The sequence below is a fragment of the Hemiscyllium ocellatum genome, chromosome 37 (genome assembly GCF_020745735.1).
Source record: "Hemiscyllium ocellatum isolate sHemOce1 chromosome 37, sHemOce1.pat.X.cur, whole genome shotgun sequence".
NCBI classification, from domain to species: Eukaryota; Metazoa; Chordata; class Chondrichthyes; order Orectolobiformes; family Hemiscylliidae; genus Hemiscyllium; species Hemiscyllium ocellatum.
The window spans coordinates 38,040,625-38,060,038 of NC_083437.1; the positions used below are offsets into that span (position 1 = coordinate 38,040,625).

General features: G+C 39.3%; 1 protein-coding gene across 6 annotated transcripts in view; it reads right to left on the reverse strand.

Annotated features, from left to right (window-relative positions):
- rerea (arginine-glutamic acid dipeptide (RE) repeats a) overlaps positions 1 to 19,414 on the reverse strand; it is a 575,418-nt gene that overhangs the window by 27,563 nt on the left and 528,441 nt on the right. For all 6 annotated transcript variants that reach the window (XM_060851827.1, XM_060851826.1, XM_060851825.1 and 3 more), the window contains 5 exons: positions 11,633 to 11,792; positions 7,429 to 7,521; positions 4,465 to 4,664; positions 3,436 to 3,597; positions 1,929 to 2,042 (listed from right to left, as the gene is read on the reverse strand). In XM_060851827.1, coding sequence (XP_060707810.1) covers positions 1,929 to 2,042; positions 3,436 to 3,597; positions 4,465 to 4,664; positions 7,429 to 7,521; positions 11,633 to 11,792 — 729 coding nt within the window. The remainder of the gene's footprint in view (positions 1 to 1,928; positions 2,043 to 3,435; positions 3,598 to 4,464; positions 4,665 to 7,428; positions 7,522 to 11,632; positions 11,793 to 19,414) is intronic.

Here is a 19,414-nt window from a genome sequence, read left to right on the forward strand (position 1 = left end):
TTCTTTGCTGACAGGGAAGACAAGCTTATGGTTAAAGTGGCATTGCCGAATTCATGGTGAGATAAATCTACAATTTTTCCTGACCCTAACAGGAGATTGTGGTATGGCTTCGTTTTCGATGTGGCTTCTTTCATTTCTCGAGTCAATTTAGTTAGAAAATGGACACACTTGCAGATTCACCTCACACTTCATACTTGTTTAACAAAATTAGCAACATTAATTCTAGACTTTTAAAACAAAGTATATCACTTTCATTACAAACTGACTGCCGTACAGTTTATTCCATACTACCATGTTACTGAAACAATTGCATACTACAAACAAAAAAATTGTTACAGGACAGTCCACATGTTGCTGACATTCACAGCATTATCACTGACAATTTGGAATGTCAGAACCCTGCCATGTTTTCTATGCTAACAAATCTAATTAATCATTCAATTTTGCTCACAACTAGAGGGAGTGGAAACGGGATTAAACAATCTGAATTACTCAATTTGAGGAAATTGGTACACTCCCAAGTATTAAAAGCAAAGAATGTCATTTTTGAATTGCAGAGTTCAAATCAATAATGTAATAATTGGTGGTCCTTGTTAAAACACATGGCCAAAATGGATCCAAGAGGAAGACCTCTTCAGTAGATTGCTGGCAGTTTAAACAACTATCTGCTGTTTATAAATGTGGCTAATGTTATAAGTAATTAGATCACACACTTTGCCCAGTTTACTCTCACCCTGTGGGAGCTCCATCCTGAGTCCTAATGATCAGTGCCACTGGTAATGACAAGAGGATTAGATGACAGTAGAGGAGTTCAAAGGGTTGTATTTTAATACACTTAGCTTCCAGTGGTATTGTTCATGAAATATGAAGATTATGAAAAACTATATGCATTCATCTCCCAATTGCCATTTTGTTTACAAGGAGCTTTTTATCAATTCTGCAGTAACATACACAAGTTTTATCAAATTCAACACAGAACAGTGAAAGATTGCCTTTGCAAAAAGCAAACGTTTTCTTCTGTTACGTATAAATTACTCTTTGTCCAAGCTGAGCTCATTATTTTTTCACCTCACCCTTTCATATTTTTGTTGAATTTGTTTGAAAATTATAAACTAAGTGAAGCTTTGCCTTTTGATCTAGACAGATCAGAGGGATCCCAGATCTGTGCACAGTTTAGTGTGGTGATAATATTGTAACAATCAGCCTTGGTAATTCTACGTCAGGAAAGGAAAGATCAGCTTAGTTCTCTCACTTCTGGAAGGTGCTACTTTCAGATCCAAGAGTTAACTGTGCAGAAACAGGGTATGTTAACTACAATTGGCCAGAATCCCTGGTTGATGTCCCACTTAAGGAGTCAAGTGTACATTTAAGAATGGTTTGATTTTAGTCAACAATAATAATGGCAGGACAAGACTGTGGGAGTAATGATAAAATTACTAGTTTGATTTTGACAGATTGGAGTACATCAGTGAAACAGGATGTCAGATTGTGTAGTCAATGCGGACTCATTTAGTAGCTTCAAGAAAGAACTGGGCGTTTTCTGATTTTGTCAGAGTTTACATAATACACAAGGTGGTTGAGTCATGGTCAACGTGGATTCAGACTAGGTTGTATCCTCTTGAGCAAACAAAAAAAAAATCAGCTTTTTTCAGTTGAGGGATTTGGTTTTTGATTGTTTTTCACCTTTACCTGGCAACCACATTCCACCTAGGTAGTAAGAGATCTCCAGAGCTGATGGATGGGACAACACAACTTTGTGTGGAACAAGTCACATGTCCAATGTTTGCATTCAAAAAAGTTACCATAGACTTCTAGTGCCATGTAAAAAGTGGTACACTGCATGTTTAGTAATAATATGAAAGTCAAACACCAATGGATTATGTATTGAAATCTGAGTAACTGAAGACTGTGTGGCCAAGTATACATGCCTGCGTTTTGGATTTCTTTGCATTTAATCTTTCGGATTCTTCTGTATCAGAAGCAGCCTTTTCTCTTTGGCGTTTGGCACTCTTTGATGGTGATGATACATCATCCTTTGATCTCTGTCATGTAAAAAACATTGAAAACAATATGAGCACAAGAACAACAAACCAGTTACCCAAGTTAATAATGAATGTAAATATATTAAAACATGTAGCATCGCCAGAGTTTCTTTTAAGGAAAGGAATTTTGAAAACAAAGAACTTCATGTAAAAAAGTGAATCTCAATTTTAATTTGCTGCATAAACTCAATGTTCCTAAGATGAACAATAAGCCTGGACCATTTTCTACTGCAGGGCCTGCCTGAACATGACAAGAATTACTACCTTGACCGTGGGCAGAAGTCAGATTTGATGTCATCAGGATCCTTCATGTGGAATACAAGATGATGTCCTCTGACATCAAGTTGGGGGAGGTCAGGGGAAGACTGGAGGAATATTTCTGCCCCACAATGAAATCACTACAATTTCAAAAATGTTCTTCTGCTGGGCTTCTTCTGGCCATGGAACCCTGTGTAGTCAGTTTTCTCTGATGGGCCCAACATTCACAAAGTTTGCCAAGCGTATACTAAATCCACATCAGGGTTCTATTTGTATCGCAGGATTGCAACTTTGCATAATGCTGACGCCACTGATTTAAAGTGGCTACAAGTAGCAATGAGGTATGAATGGGAAGTAACAGGACCTATTTTAAAGGCCTGCGCATCTCATTCTACAGTAAGATATATTTTCACCAAAGCATATGTCCAAGGCACTACCAACTGGAGTATGTACTACAGGTACAATTTCAAAATGTTTACCTCCCACAATTCAGCAACAATAATGGTAACATACATCAACCATCAGTTATTTCACTGATTCTTTAATCTTTGTAGCTGAATGGCTTCTTTCCCACAGAAATATTAAACCGGGATTAATTTTGTGATTAATTCAGAATAAAGGAGACCAACTGAGATTTTGTTTCAACTAGAAAACGGATCTATGGCACATGAAATATAATCACTGCTCTACAACAGAATTTGTTGAATATGAGTCAATGTTTGTGTTATTACCATTCACAACATCATCTAAATCTACTAAACTTCAAAATGAGACTGGATTTTGTTGAATTTTCAAAATATAGCTTATTCAAAAATTTAAGGAAAAAACACCTTTTTTTCTGATGCACCGGATCGAAATCCGTATGTCCACAGCTTTAAGATGATCTCTTCTTAAAATCACAATTGTTACGACATAAAGGAGAGCATTCAGCCCATGATGCCTACACTAGCTCTTTAACCAAACATCATTACCTAGTGCCAATCTCTTGCTTTTCCCCATACCCTTGCACACTAGTTCTATCTAATTATCCAATTCCCTCTTGGAATGCCTCAATTGAACCGGCCTCCACTACATTTCCAGGGAGCTATGACAAGGTAGTATGCAACTGCTTTCACAATGATTATCAGAACATTACCTTGCTGGATTTTTTCAGAGAGTCTGTTTTGCTATCATTACTGGATGTGCTGGCAGCACTGGGAGAATTACGGCCACTGGACCTGATGTCTTCATTGATAGGCGAGGTCCTACCATCAGGGCTGGCTGTCTGCTTTTTCCGACCACTGCGCAGTGAAGACATCTAATTGACAATAAAATTATTATTAGACCCGCATGCATTGGGGCGATTAATAATTCATAGGTGCTTTTATAACAATGTTAGCTTCCAATTAATATTCTCCAGTTAATTATTGGTTAACATTGGTGGCTGAGATTCCATTTGCAATCCTTCCACTTTTAATAAGAAAAACTGTAAGCTAATTCTGAAGGGACAAGCTTCCCTTCTATGTGTTCAAAGGAATTACACAATTACTTTGAGAAGACCAGCTGCTGTAATTTGAACACTTTGGTTAATCCCATTGTAAATAGGATGCTCATCTTTTTTAGCCTGATTCACTGTCATTTATTTCAAACCCTGTGCCCAGGTACTTTAATCAGGAGTACTCTGCAAATTAAAACCCAAACGTTTTTAAAGTCCAGCATATGTTCTTCAAACTTCTAGTGTTTTATTACCTGTGAATAGGACAAGTGCTTTTTTTTTTGTTGCAAAATAGAACTCGACTTTTATTATTTTATTAGCCTTCTATTGATGTTCATATTGAATGACAATGGGTCCTTATAAATTTGAAATACAGAAAACCCCAGAGAAAACACTTTATTTATGCTACATGGATAAGATAACAACATTAAATCACAACTGCTCGATGTCATCCAGGCTGCATGATCTAAATGTTTTTAAGAGAGATGATGTATGCCACTGTGTGCCATACTGCATCACAGGTCTGAATTTCAAAAGGCAACAAATTAAAGTATATGCTTGTCCTAAAGTGCATTGGAGGATTTCAAAGAACATTGCCAAACTACTCACCGCATCTGCGTCACATTGATTTATGTAAATTTAGTCTCCTATAAATATAAAATATGAAAGAAAAAGTAATGACGCTCATACCGAGCCCCTGCTCCTTCTGGTCCTCATGCTATGTTTCCCACTGAGCCCATCTTCTTCTTCTTTGACTGGTTTAAACATAAATGGTGGTGGATCCACTGGTTTATCGATAGGCGGCAGTTCTGCGTATTTCTTGAAGTGAATTCGACACTCTGTGCACAGTAATATATTGTCCCTTCCTCCGTGGTGCCAGTCTTTGGATGCTGATTTTTTAAAAAAAAAAGCATATTTTCTACCACCAGTCTCAAATATAGTATACGTTTCTGGGCATTTTCCACTACAGTTTCTCAATTTCATGATACAACTATTACATATTTACATCAAGACTAGTGAGAAAGCTGTACAAGTTGGATGAACTCTAAGTGCATCTTAGCAATGGGGCACATGGAAGCTGAAATGAAAGACCATATAATAAATTTCCCCTCATGCCTCACTTACAGCTCCTTCCCTTAAATTTATCGTTCATTATCACAACATTGCTGTCTCAGGTGGCACAGAATTGTGGCCAACAAAGAGGAAGGCAGCTGTGGGCAGCACGGTAGCTAGCACTGCTGCTGCACAGCGCCACAGACCCGGGTTCAATTCCCGCCTCAGGTGACTGATTGTGCAAACTCCACATTCAATCTCCCAGTGTCTGTGTGGGTTTCCTCCGGGTGCTCTGGTTCCTCCCACAGTCCAAAGATGTGCAGGTAAGGTGAATTGGCCATGCTAAATTGCCCATAGTGTTAGGTGAAGGGGTAAATCTAGGGGTATGGGTGGGTTGCGCTTTGGCGGGTCGGTGTGGACTTGTTGGGCCGAACGGCCTGTTTCCACACCAAATAATCTAATCTAATCTAAAAATCAGAGCAGAATTTCTTTCCTCTTCTACTGTTACATAGTACTCATTGTTCAACAGAGTGTTATTAAATCCAATTATTTTTCATTCATTCAGGAGATTTGGGCTTTGCTGTAATTGTCCATCCTTAATTGCCCCTGACGTGGTGGTGAGCTGCCTTCTTGAACTGCCACAGTCCATTTAGGTAGACCTACAATGCCATTAGGGAGGGTGCTTCACGATTTTGATCCAGCAAAAGAATACATTGCCAAGTCATTCCTTGGAGGGTCAATTACAGGTGGCGATGCTCAATGCATCTGCTTCCCTCGTCTTTCCAGACGGCAGTGGTATTGGGTTTGGAAGGTGCTCCCTTAGAACCTTGGTGAATTTCTGCAGTGCATCTCTTAATTGGCACACACAGCTGCTACTGAGTGTTGGTCATATTGGGAGTTAATGTTTATGGATGTGGTACCAATTGGGCTTTCTTCTGGGTGATGTCAAGATTCTTGAGTGTTATTGGAGCTGTCAAGATAAGTAGGGAATATTCTATCACATCCTGACTTGTGCCCTGCAGATGGTGGACAGGCCATAGGAACTCAGAAGGTGAGTTACTTGATGCAGGATTCCTAGCCTCTGACTTGTTCTTGTAACAATACAGCATATTTATCTGTCGGGTCCAGTTCAGTTTCTGGTCAATGGTAAACTAAGGATGTTGATAATTCGGGTTTCAGCAATACTAATGCTATCGGAAATACTGAATGTCAAGGAACAATGGTCAGATTGTTTCTTGTTGTGGTTCTGTTCGCCGAGCTGTAAGTTTTTGCTGCAAACGTTTCGTTCCCTGGCTAGGGAACATCATCAGTGCTATTGGAGCCTCCTGTGAAGCGCTGCTTTGATGTTTCTTCCGGTATTTATGGTGGTTTGTTCTTGCCGCTTCCGGGTGTCAGTTTCAGCTGTAGTAGTTTGTATGTGGGGTTCAGGTCGATGTGTCTGTCGACCTGGACCCCACATACAAACTACTACAGCTGAAACTGACACCCGGAAGCGGCAAGAACAAACCACCATAAATACCGGAAGAAACATCAAAGCAGCGCTTCACAGGAGGCTCCAATAGCACTGATGATGTTCCCTAGCCAGGGAACGAAACGTTTGCAGCAAAAACTTCCAGCTCGGCGAACAGAACCACAACAACGGACACCCGAGCTACAAATCTTCAACCAGACTTTAGATTGTTTCTTGTTGGAGATGGTCATTGCCTGGCACTAATGTGGTGTGAATATTACTTGCTACTCAAGTCTGGACGTATTTGTTCAATATTTACTGCTTCATTATTTCAGGAGCTGCAACTTGTGCTGAAAACTGTGCAATCATTAGTGAATATCCCCATTCTTGACCTCATGATGGAAGAAGGTCATTGATGAAGCAGCTGAAGATGCTGGGTCTCGGTCACAACATAAAGAACTCCCACAGCCACGCTTTGAGGCTGAGATAACTGACCTCCAACAAACAAATTAAAGCTATTAATTTTCTCCAAGCCCAAATGAATTACTTCAGGTGCTCCCTTCCATGACATAATAGCTACAAAACAAAGGGCTTGAAGGAAATGAAAATAAAATGGCCAGAGTATATAACTGTAACAGAGGAATGTAACTACTTAACATCTCCATTTGCATGCTCGCAATTTAAAAAAAAGACTACTCTGCTGACTGGACAGCAATCACTAAGCAACTGCTAGTCTAAATGGTATTATTATAATAATGTACGAACTCCATAACACTGGCAACAAGAGGACCTGTTTGAGGTTGTTACTGAGTACTGCATCAAAACTGAGGGCAAGGAAGAGAGAAGAAATGATGGCGATGTCTTCTAAGTAAGCTAATCATGCCAACGACATTATGAATTGGATAACTGTGTACAGGATCTCCTTCACTCACTTCAGCCTCCGGTGCAGTTGTGCCAGTATCTGCACAACAAAGGGCTCCAGATTTTAAGTGAGTACAGTAAATATACACTTAAATTAAACCTAGAGTTGCCCTCTGGTTCAGCACCTATCAAGGTTTAAATGCACAGACACTGTCACTTAAAAACAAAGTACTGTAACCGAACTCATCTCTCATTATTTCTCACAGCAGGAGGAATGAAAAACATCATACTGGTGGTGAAGCAATGACGACAGGCGTAGCCCTTCAGCTCCTGTTCACTATCTTCACTGTCAAAGTCATCCTCACTGGCAGAGCTGAGATCCACTAGGAAAAGAAAATACTAAAATGAACACTTCTGCCAAAAAGCTTACGATGAACATTTGCAGACAATACATTTCATTGCTTGGGTTGACATCAAGGAGTATTTGCATTTTAGGAAGTTGTGAAGGTACATAGCTGGTATTTTGAGCAGTGATCGAGGAGGGTGGGGGGTCAGGGATCAATCTGCAACTAGGCCGATGTTTTAACAGAAATTTTTTCAATCCTTTACTGAAGCTGCACTTGCTCATTTACTCAAAACATATTTCTGTATGTTATAACTTGTTTTCAAATTGTTAATTATATTTTCAATGCAGGAATTACAACTGCAAACATACATTTTACAATGTTCTTCCACAAAATAAACAGTATTGTATTCCTTCTGCTCAGATGTTCTCAATGTAGAATATTCTTTATATGTTTCTACGGTAGGCCCCTATACGGGTGAAAATATGGAAAAAGAAAACTGTGAAATGAAAACCACAAGCAATGATGTCATTCGATAATTGTATGCCTCGTATTTTATCAAGCTTCAGTGAATGCAGTCAAAACTGCTTTGCATGATCCTTTTCAAAAGAAAAATGTTATCTTTTGTGCTGCGAGCTCATGGCCACTTAACAGCATGCAAAGTACAGACTCTTGAGCTAACCATTTTACTAGTTAATACATTAGCGCTCAACTCAGAAGTTTTGCAAACTGCGAGCAGTGTGGATCTAAAGGCAGTTCTTCAGTATCCTGTAAACAAACTGCAAATTGTTATTGTGAACCTGCAGTACAAAAAATATTTAAGGGAAATAAGCTGCATTACACAGTGGCACAGTGGTTAGCACTGTTGCCTCACAGCGCCAGGGACCTGGGTTCAATTCCCGACTCAGGCGACTGACTGCGTGGGGTTTGCACGTTCTCCCCATGTCTGCGTGGGTTTCCTCCGGGTGCTCCGGTTTCCTCCCACAGTCCAAAGATGCGCTGGCCAGGTGAATTGGCCATGCTAAATTGCCCGTAGTGTTAGGTAAGTGGTAAATATAGGGGGTCTGGGTGGGTTGCGCTTCGGTGGGTCGGTGTGGACTTGTTGGGCCGAAGGGCCTGTTTCCACATGGTAAGTAATTTAATCTAATCTAAATACTACAACAGCTTGTACTTCAGCTACCCTCTCCCCCAAGGTTTATTATATAGGAAGACAAGACCAGGAATGTGATGAGAACATCACTACCAAGCTCCTTTGCCGAGTTACACATCAACCTAAGTTGTACATATTGCTGTTCGTTCATTCTCACTAGATTAACTTTCTGCAATGCCTTAACTAGCAGCATTGTGGAAGGACCATCACCAAAGGTTTTTAATGGTTCCATGTAGTCCACTAACATCTTTTAGACAACCTGAACGGCAGTGAATATTGTGCTGTCAGGAATGTCCTCATCAAAACTACTAACAAAGAAAAAAACTGCTACCCTAAATAGGAATTCTTGCTTTATCTTAAATAAAAAAATACAAATTCAGGAACATGATTTATATTTAAAAGCTCAGTCCTTTTTATATCACAGAGCTGGATTAAATTACTAGTTCCTTTAAAATATTTTGAATGGTTTCAAATATTCGTGGGGTGTTGGCATCACTGGCTGGGCTATGTTTATTGCCAATTCCTAGTTGCCCTGGAGATGGTAGTGACCTGCCTTCTTCCATCATTCAGTCCTTGGAATGTAGGAACATCCACAATTGCTGTTTTGGTGAGGGGGGTTCCAGGCTTTTGACAAAGTGACAATAAGGGTATTGCTCCAAGGTGGGATGGAGCGTGACCTGAAGGGGAACTTGTAGAGGTTACAACACATCTGCTGCTTTTGTCCTTCTAGCGGGTAGAAGTTGTAGATTTGTCAGGTGCTGTCAAAGTAGCCTTAGTGAATTTCTGCAATGCATCTTGCAGATGATACTCAGTGCTGTCATTGTGTAATGCTGTGAAGGGTGTTAATACTGAAGATGGTGGATGGGGTTCCAATTAAGGTGGCTGGATAGTGTCAAGCTTCTGGAATGTTTTGGAGCTGCACTCATCCAGACAAGTGAAGAATATTCCACCATGCTCCTAGACTGTGGATAGGAGATAGTGAGGACTGCAGATGTTAGAGATCAGAGTCAAAAAGTGTGCCACTGGAAAAGCACAGCAGGTCAGGCAGCATCCGAGGAGTAGACAGTCAATGCTTTGGGCAAAAGCCTGAGGCATTTGGGGACAGTAAGTGAGTCACTCACTCAGAATTTCTAGTCTTTGGTCTGGTCTTGTGGCCACTGTGTTTGTATAGCTAGTCCAGTTCAGTTTTTGGTTAATGGTAATTCCTAAGATGTTGACAGTGGGGAATTCAGCAATGTTAATGCTATTGAACATCAAGAGACAATAGTTAGATTCTCTCCTGTTGGTGATAGGTCATTGCTTGGCATGAATATTACTTGCCATATATCAGCCAAACCTGGACTCTGACCAAGTTTTGCTGCATATAGACAGAAACAGGTTCAGTATTTGAAGAGTCATTAGAGGTCCTGAACATTGTTGACAATTGCACAATCATCTCCACTTCTAACCTCATAATGGAGGGAAGGTCACTGATGAAGCAGCTGCAAATTGTTGGGCTTAGCACATTGCTCTGAGCAACTCCTGCTCAGAACCTTACTTCTTGAATACTTGATCCTTATTTATTGAGTGGTGCAAAACTCTAACTGATGGCCTTTCAATGGCTCTATGTCACATCAACTCCATTCTAAAGAAATAGCCATCACAATGTTCCAGGATTTACCTGCAATGCTGCCATTTGTGTACAACTCACCAGCCAGCCAGGATACTGGAGGCTCTTAAAATAAGCACTTAAAGTCCTCGGGAATTCAGAGTGATTAGATTAGATTACTTACAGTGTGGAAATAGGCCCTTCGGCCCAACAAGTCCACACCGACCCGCCGAAGCGCAACCCACCCGTACCCTTACATTTACCCCTTACCTAACACTATGGACAATTTAACACGGCCAATTCACCTGACCTGCACATCTTTGGACTGTGGGATGAAACCGGAGCACCCGGAGGAAACCCACGCAGACACGGGGAGAACGTGCAAACTCCACAGAGTCAGTCGCCTGAGTCGGGAATTGAACCCGGGTCTCAGGCGCTGTGAGGCAGCAGTGCTAACCACTGTGCCACCGTGCTGAACCAACTGCATAGACAATGTTTATAACTCAGTGTGCAAATGCCCATATTGAAACAGTGCTGAGTTTCAGACTAAAGCTAATGCACCAGGAGATCTAGCTGGCCTATATAGGGCACTCTCAAATGGGGCATAAGAAAAGCAACTTTAGAATCATCTTCTGTTACACAGTACATTAGCCTCCTCCTACAGATTTATAGATACAAACAAATACTAAAACAAAATTGATGCAAGGACCAAAGCCCCATTACTGGCAAAGGGGCTATGCTAAATTGTTGGTTTCCTTTATCCCTTATGACTCTCATGCCAACAATATTTAATAAAGCCTATCAAAGCAATTAATAATGTAATTTTGGAACAAAGTACAACACCTTATGAGAGCGGGTTTTGTCGTGATTGCAACTACTGTGGTTCAGTGCATTACACCAATGAACAAGTGCAGAACAAATACATTTGCCACTTTTGGTATAAATCGCATTATTACTATTCACTGAAAAATTATGGAAGTTCTCTGAGCTTTTCATTGCTTTTAGTAAGGATTAGACAAATCCTGCCTTTATACCGATAAATACTAAGAATTATAAATCTATTTCTAGAATTTGAAATACAAGTATGGTATTTAGGTCTGTTTCATAGCAATGAATATTCAGAGGTAAGAACTTAATGAGCTAACTAGTGAGAACTGAAACAATTGTTATGGGTTACGCTTCAGCTATTGAATTGCTTGTGATTTGAAGTTGTTAAAAAAATTTAAAGCCACAAGCTACTTTCAGACATCAAAACTTTCCAGTTCATATATGCATCAATTCAGAATCTACTATGTTAATGAGAAATCAATCTAAAACAACTGGTTGGAATGGTTTGGATAATTAGCTAAAAGTTTAGCTCTTTGTGTTATTCTCAATTCAAATTTCTGACAATCAACATGACCACAACTTACAGAATTCCCCAGATGGTGGCCGAGATGGATTCACTGGGGTTGTTGCAGTCCGTGTCTTAATTCTTCTAAATACTGCCTGTCTGCGATGCCTTCGATGAGCACGAGAGCTAGCTGCTTCAGGAGTCTTCTTCCAATAGTAATAAAATGTCACCAGTTCACCCTGCAATGGAAGAGAATACAGGTTCACAACATCACAGACTGAAGAACCTGGATTCCAACTTTCATATTTTGCAAACATTACTAATGGATATAAATGCAAGAAAACATTATTAAAAAGCCTGCTATGACTTAATGACTTCCACTGTGATGCTCTTATTGTCAAATAGCCAGTTGAGTCTCAAGATGGACAAGTAGCCACTTTCCTAAAAACCCTTGAAACAGGCCCCAATAAGTGATCCTCTTCAGTATGTAAGGGAAATTACGTGTATTTTAATCATTTATATTGAATATGTAGTAATCATAAACACTGCACAGATAAACCTCTTCATAATCAGGTGAGCTTCCCATTATTATGTGGCTTATGAGAATAATGTTCCAAGATGCTAATATTATTGCCAGGCATTGAAGATCAAGTGTTTTCTGCTTCAATTTCCTTTGAAAGCACAAAATAGATCCAACATTAAGTAAGGGACATGAAATGGAGTTTCAGAATGAATGTTTCTTTTCACCCATTTTGTCAGCTGAAACCTGTAATTTCTGTCATATACCATCGTCATCTCAGCAACACTGGTCTTCTTTCAACATCTGTCATGATGTGGGGCCAGAAATACGGATTTTGTATCTTTTGGACAGGAGAAATAATGAAATTTGAGGTACTTGGGCTTTAACTGAGAATTTGTTCAAGTATAGTGGTCTGGATATTTGAGAAACAGAAACAGTAAGTGGCTCTTGTTCTGCTCAGTTGATACAAAGGTTGATAGTGGGGAACTTAAAAGAATCAAATGACCTCAATTATCATACTCAAGTGGCATAATACCTGCTTCAGGTGGATGTTTAGAAATTGTCAGCTGTCAAACTGGCAAATCACAGGGCGGATTTAATAAGGAAACTGATCCCTGCAGTGATCACACTTTATCCAAAAATGGGCCCACTGGCATTCAATTTTGTCCCCCAGCAGTTTTAAAACAGAGAAATTCCTATGTCTCCTCCACTGCCTCCAAAGGGGTTAAGAAATTATTTATGAACAGTGATGCCATACAGGAGATAATTCCTGATATTTAACTCCAGTGACAGCAACAGAACTGAATATCCTGTGCTGCGTATAATGGTAGCTGATCCAAGTTCATCCACTTTGCACTATCACCCAATGCAAATTTCTAGTCCACTGACCCTTTCTGGCACATGTTTGCTTGATTCACTATCAGCTGTCAAGTGGCTTTGCAACCAAACCAAAACTTAATACATTAAACATTCATATCGTAGTTTGACATGAGGATTCGGGTTTGGCTTTTGACTTAAAATGATCTCAATCAGTATAAAAACCTTAGTTACTCTCCTCAAGGTTCTGACTAAGATGATATTTTTTTAGTAAATGAACACGTAATTCCAGCACCTTTTGCTCAGCAAATGAGAATTCAGCTCAGAGAAGTAAAGGCAGAAAGTGGATTTGAAAATCCAGTCCAGATTTCATTAGCTATCCTGCTTTGCATCACTGTTCAGGGATTAAGAGTCCATGTAGGTTGAAGTGCAGTGAATCAAATGGATTAGGAACCACACACTGGTAACTGTATGGGCGGCAGTGTTCATGCGTAAACAAAATAACATGTCGGTCTGGCTGTAAAAAGGAACAAATGGGACCAAAATGGCTCCTAGATTCAACGTGCGCATAGTCAATTGAACATTAATCAAAACATTCTCCGAATCAACAGTGACCAAAAAAGCTAACGCAAAAATCAATACTTTGCTGAAACATGAACACAAGCAAATCATTGATCAAAGATCCTTTACTAAGAAGTGAGCCAGGCAAATTAGCTGCTGGCTTTCAGTGTACAAACTAATAAGCATAAATGTTATTGGCAAGAACAGCTTGTAATGAATACCAAGTTTCCAATACCATGTTGCTCATTACACGATTAACCCGATTGTCAACTTGGTTTCCACTTGCGCCTCCTGTGTTCTGATTAACTTTCGGTCACTTGTTTTAACATGCACAACAGCTATTATTAACTTAACAAAATGTTAACTACCTCATGTGAGAGCATATATTTACTTAGCACCCAATCGTTATCAGTCCACGAGATATCCAAAACACAGTACAAGCAGCAGCTTTTTTATTGCCTTGGGTAAACAAAGGTTTAACACCATGCAGGGGTCGATATAATTTACAACCAAAAACAGTTGTGGCACAAATTACGCCTGCTACATGCACCATAGCTCACTGCAAAACTACAGAACAAACGCAAAGTGATATGAATCCAAAGAAAACCAATATGCATTACCAGTACTGTATTTTGGATTTATAGTCTTAATTGAACCATACTGATTTTTGTCATAAAGTTATGAAACAAAAATAAGCTGTACACTAAGGTTATTTTAATTTGTTTTTAAGTGACAGTAGATCATTGTATAGTGCTTTCAGCATGTAGTTTCTTAATAATGTGCATTTACATACCGAACAGCTATACCATTGTGGGTATATTGCAGCAATAATTATTTCTTCTACAGCTACTTAATGCAAGTTACTGATTCTGATGGTTGTGCTAATGTTGGTTCCAGCAAGGCAGTCTTGGGTAAATTGGTTAGCTTTTTTTCTCAACTTTGTGGTTCTCTTCAGCCCTCCTCCATCCAGTCACTTGTCTTACCATTGGTTTGTGTACTTATGTATTTACACTTATTTTAGAACCTTTTATATTCTGGTTAACAGTGTATACAAAAGGCCAGGATCAGAGATCAAATCTGGAAAGACCGCACCTGGTTCAGACACACTCAGCACACAACTCTGTCCCTCCTCCAGGCCTCTCCATCACAGATTGGGTGATTATTTTCCACAGGATCTAAACTCAAAGTACTGGCAGATTGCAATAAGAAAATGGACAAAGGTCCTTTTCTATACTGGGACTTCCCATGGTTAATATCAGCCAATATATTTTGGAGATAAAGTGAAAAAGACATCTGCACATTTATTTCAGAACCCTACTGGGGCTTCAGTATTTCACTAACACATACAGGAGGGGCTAAGATCTTTGGCAGTAGTTCATCGAAATCTTACTTGACAATCAATTAATTACAGGTGCTCCCAATTGTGAATCAGATGCAGTCAAAAAACTTGGTGCAACCGCGAGATCAAACTTTGGGATTTTATTGGTCTACACCCACTGTGAAACTCCCATTTAACAGCATTAGCCCACTCAGCCCTTATAGACTATTCTACCATTTAATTCAATGATTACTGTTATGTACCTTAACTTCATCTATCCAACCTTGTTCTGCTACTATCAATCAGGTTGCATAACAAAAATCTATTAATCTTAACTCTGAAATTTTCAACAGCAACAGTTATGTGGTCTGGGGGATGGAAAGGGTTCCAGATGAAGGATTTCTTGATAGCTGTCCCGAAGAGCCTTGCTCTAATTTTAAGATTGTTCCCCTAATGTTCAATCCACACTACCTCCCAAACCCCACTCACCCAATGGAATTATTTCTATCAACTCTTGTAATCAGCTTATTTGCCTCAATTAGGTCATTTTTAAAAAGACATCAGGGAGCAATTTTTTTTTTTGTCTTTTATGAATCGCAAAAATATTTTTTGTAAAGATTTTTTTTGGGGACTAAAAACAGGAAAACGTTCTGCTTTAAATCAAGGAAGCTGTGTAGGAAGGTGTTGTAGTTTAAAAAAAGGTTACAAGAAAACACCGAGTTGTGTATATAATACTCCCTTATTCCAGAAGTAAGGGAGAATGCTAGACAAATTGGCACTGCGTGTGTGTTAGGCAATTCTTACAAAGACAATTTTATTTTAATTGGCCTTTAAATCAGGTCCAGTTGAGCGGATCGGAAAACTCAGCATAGCAGCAATTTCTTGATTGGTTCCTGGGTAGTGAGCTACAGCTGATTGTGTGGATACAGCAGAAACATCTAGCCTGCAAACAGAAAGCATCTATTTCTCTTTCTCTCCCTTCTGTGCGGAGAAGTAAAAGAGAATCCAGAGTAGCACACACTCTCTCTCTCTCTCTCTGTGCAAATTCACTGTTGAAAGGAAAAGATGGCAAACATGATAAGCCACCTTCAGGAGACACGAAGGATAAATTATCAACCAGTGAATGGAAGACTGAGAAGCGGTATATCCACAACCTTACGTCCTCAATGAACTGAAAAGGAAATGAAAGAAAATGATTCATCGGCATCTGTGGAACAGACAAGTACAAAAATTATCCTTCACTGACTTTTCTTTCCTCCATCCCCACTTCTTGTATTTACATCTCGTCTTGCCTTTTTGTGAATCTGTTTGTATGCATGAGATAGAGTTTAAACTACAGAGTTATAAATTAGTAATTCATGTTGCTTTTTGCCATTATTTAAATGGAGTTTGATTACAATAAATAATCATTTTCTTGCTAATGGAAAACCCTGCTGTGCATGTGTTTTTAACCAGAATTAGACTGCTAAGATTGGGGTAATTCAATGGTTTAATCAAATAATCAAACTTATGACTACTCCAGGTACAGTGAGGCTTGATTTCCAGTGAGCTACTCAAGTGGATTGTGATAGTGTCATGATAGTGATGATTCAGAAACCAACATAAAAATTATGATGGAATGGAGGCATGCAATGTGCTTGCTTTTAATGAACTGGCTACATCAATGCTGTAAATATTATGTCACGTATGGTCACAATTTCAGCATATTTTTGATTTAGTTAAATGGTACAAAACTAGTCACACCAAGAATGTGTTTTCGTGGTTGTGGAACAGATATTTGCTTTAACCACACCAGAGGATCTTAAGCTACTTCATGATTGGAAATGAGGTGCATCAAGATCAGAAAAGGAAGGAGGGAAGGTGGCCAGAGGTTCTGCCCAAGAAATGAAAACAGAGAATGCTGCAAACACAACACATCAGACAGCATGAAATTTGATCTATTCAGGTTGACCTGCCATCTGCTGAATATTTCCAACATTTTATATTTATTTCAGATTTTCAGCATTCATTCAGAGTGTTTGGTTTCCAGACTGTCCAACAACTTTGTTGATTAGAACTTTGATGAAGGGGAGTGCAGCAAGACTTGATTTAGGAACAGAGTTCTTAAGAATGAGGATGAAATGGTTGATAGCTCTGTGACCAATAAGTTGATGAAAAGGAGCATACTGTGGGCCAGTGATGTATGAGAACACTTGGGTTAAAGAACATTATGGAGGATAACAGGTGAGCAAGTTGCAACACTAACAGGAGCATTTTAGACAAGTTGCAATTGGGATCGGACAGAGATGAGAGTCCCTTGGGAATAACACTGGAAAGGTTCATAGTGGAATTGACAAAGACATCATGGGGGAAAAGATAGATCGCAGATGAGTGATTTCTTGGAGGCATTGAGAAAGCCTCTAATGTACTGGATGAAGGTTTTAAAACTGAAGATTCTGGAGAGATGGAATCAGGGACTAGGGCAATATTTTGATTGTGTTAAACAGGATAGCTTCAGTTTAGCCAATGATAAACAATAAAATATTCTAGCTCTATCTCAAGTTGCATATGGAAAAATTAGCAACATATAGAATTAATAGGTAGCAATGGTAAAGTAAAACTGTTTATCGGCACGGAAAGGACACCAACTCTCAGTTAATGAAAATTCTTCCAGGAGTATTCACAGGTGGCAATGCTGTAACCTTGATTTTTGTTTTCTGAGGATAGCAAGTGAAGCTGCTGAGGTGGTGCACTGATCCAATCTTGCCTATCCCAAATTTACCAATGAGTTAGGAGCTGAAAATGTGTTGCTGGAAAAGCGCAGCAGGTCAGGCAACATCCAAGGAGCAGGAGAATCGACGTTTCGGGCATGAGCCCTTCTTCAGGAATCAGAAGGGCTCATGCCCAAAATGTCGATTCTCCTGCTCCTTGGATGCTGCCTGACCTGCTGCGCTTTTCCAGCAACACGTTTTCAGCTCTGATCTCCAGCATCGGCAGTCCTCACTTTCTCCAATGAGTTAGGAGACCAATGGAAATGGGCCACACAGTACAAGTGTGGATTATGTACTCTACCAGTTAAAGGCTGCACAATGGACAATGCACACATCATTGTCTACTATAATCAGCAAAGAGCCACTGGGTGTTGACAGACAGAGAAATTGAAGAGCCTACAACAGGAAGTGGGAAAGAGGGGAGAACAAAGTTGGATTCCAGAACGTTCTGAAACAAATGTGGTTTGGCAATGAGCATTGATTCCAGATAAAAGCGCAGGACAGATTCACAGCTGCGGAGTGATAATAGCAGTTTTGAAAGTGAGGGAAACAATGCCTGAGGGAAAGGAATCATTGATAAAGCTAGTAAATATTAGGCCAAGTAGAAAAACGCAAGGGGATCTGTCACTGTAAACTGAAGTAACATTTTTGATATTTTAATTCATTGTTCAAACATAAAAAAACCAACCTTCATTCATTGTGTATGCTTGTTTTAATAGGATTAATTTTGCTAATAAAGATTCGTCTGACATTCTACTAACACAGACCTTTTATCACACAAGCTATGATTGCAAGTCTGCCTACAGTAAATATTTTTCTATTTATCTGCCCTTCATTAAATCCACAATCCCATCATTCCTGCAGAACATCAACCTGACATCTGTCAGGGTCACCCTATAAAATATACATAGGCAATGCTATACTTAATGACAGCAGCAAGGAAGGATGAAAGATCGACTGTAGGCGCAGCTGAAGTGGTTTAACAGGATCATCAGTTTTGTGTCTGAATCTCCTAAGGTGATAACTAAATGACAGTTGCTACAGGAAAAATCTTTTCTGCAAAATACAGAGATTGTTTGCCTTGAAATAGCTAGAAAAAAAATCTTGTTTCTCTAAAGCAGCACATAATGGCCGTCAGAAAAAAAAAATTGCTTTTCTAAAGCCTCAGTTTTTTAATCTTCAAAAGAGCTAAAGAATTGTATTGTTCTCCATCAAAAAGGAATATCAAATGACAGACAAAAATAAATGTTTTATGTGAGACAATAATTTTAATTTAAAAGACGTTGATTAATGATTTAGTTCCCTGCCGTTCGCAAAATTACCCACAATATAGTGGACAACCACAATTTATATGAAGAATTTTTATCCATTTGCATCTATTTTCCTGCAGCTGAACACTACAAACACGATACACTGCCATCTTCAATGGTACAGGTCAGTGTTGCTATTACAGTTGCAATTTCAATTGTCATTTAAAGTCAGGTCGCTGGAAAGAGGAGTGAGTTGCAGAAGCAATTCTGCACTAAAGGATAAAAATGCCTTTAAAATTCTTCCATATCTTTGTTTTTTTTTGTCACAGCATCCAAATTGCATTCATTTGGTGAGCTTAAATATTCCTCCATAGCAACCCACATTTATTTCTCATGGACTTAAGATAACCACAATGCAACATAGTTTGCAAGTTTTCAGCCACATTTCTCAATTTCTAAGCTGTCGAACAAGTCTGGCAGAAATTAGGTACTTCTTCAGGAGAAAGGAAAGAGGAGAAAGGAGAAAGACAGTTAATCTATCTGCAAATGGCTGTTCAAGGACGCTGGTGGCTGTCAGTCTCTCAGTTATAGAGAAGAGGCAGAATCTTAAAAGCAAGTTTGAACACAATGTATATGGGATAAATGA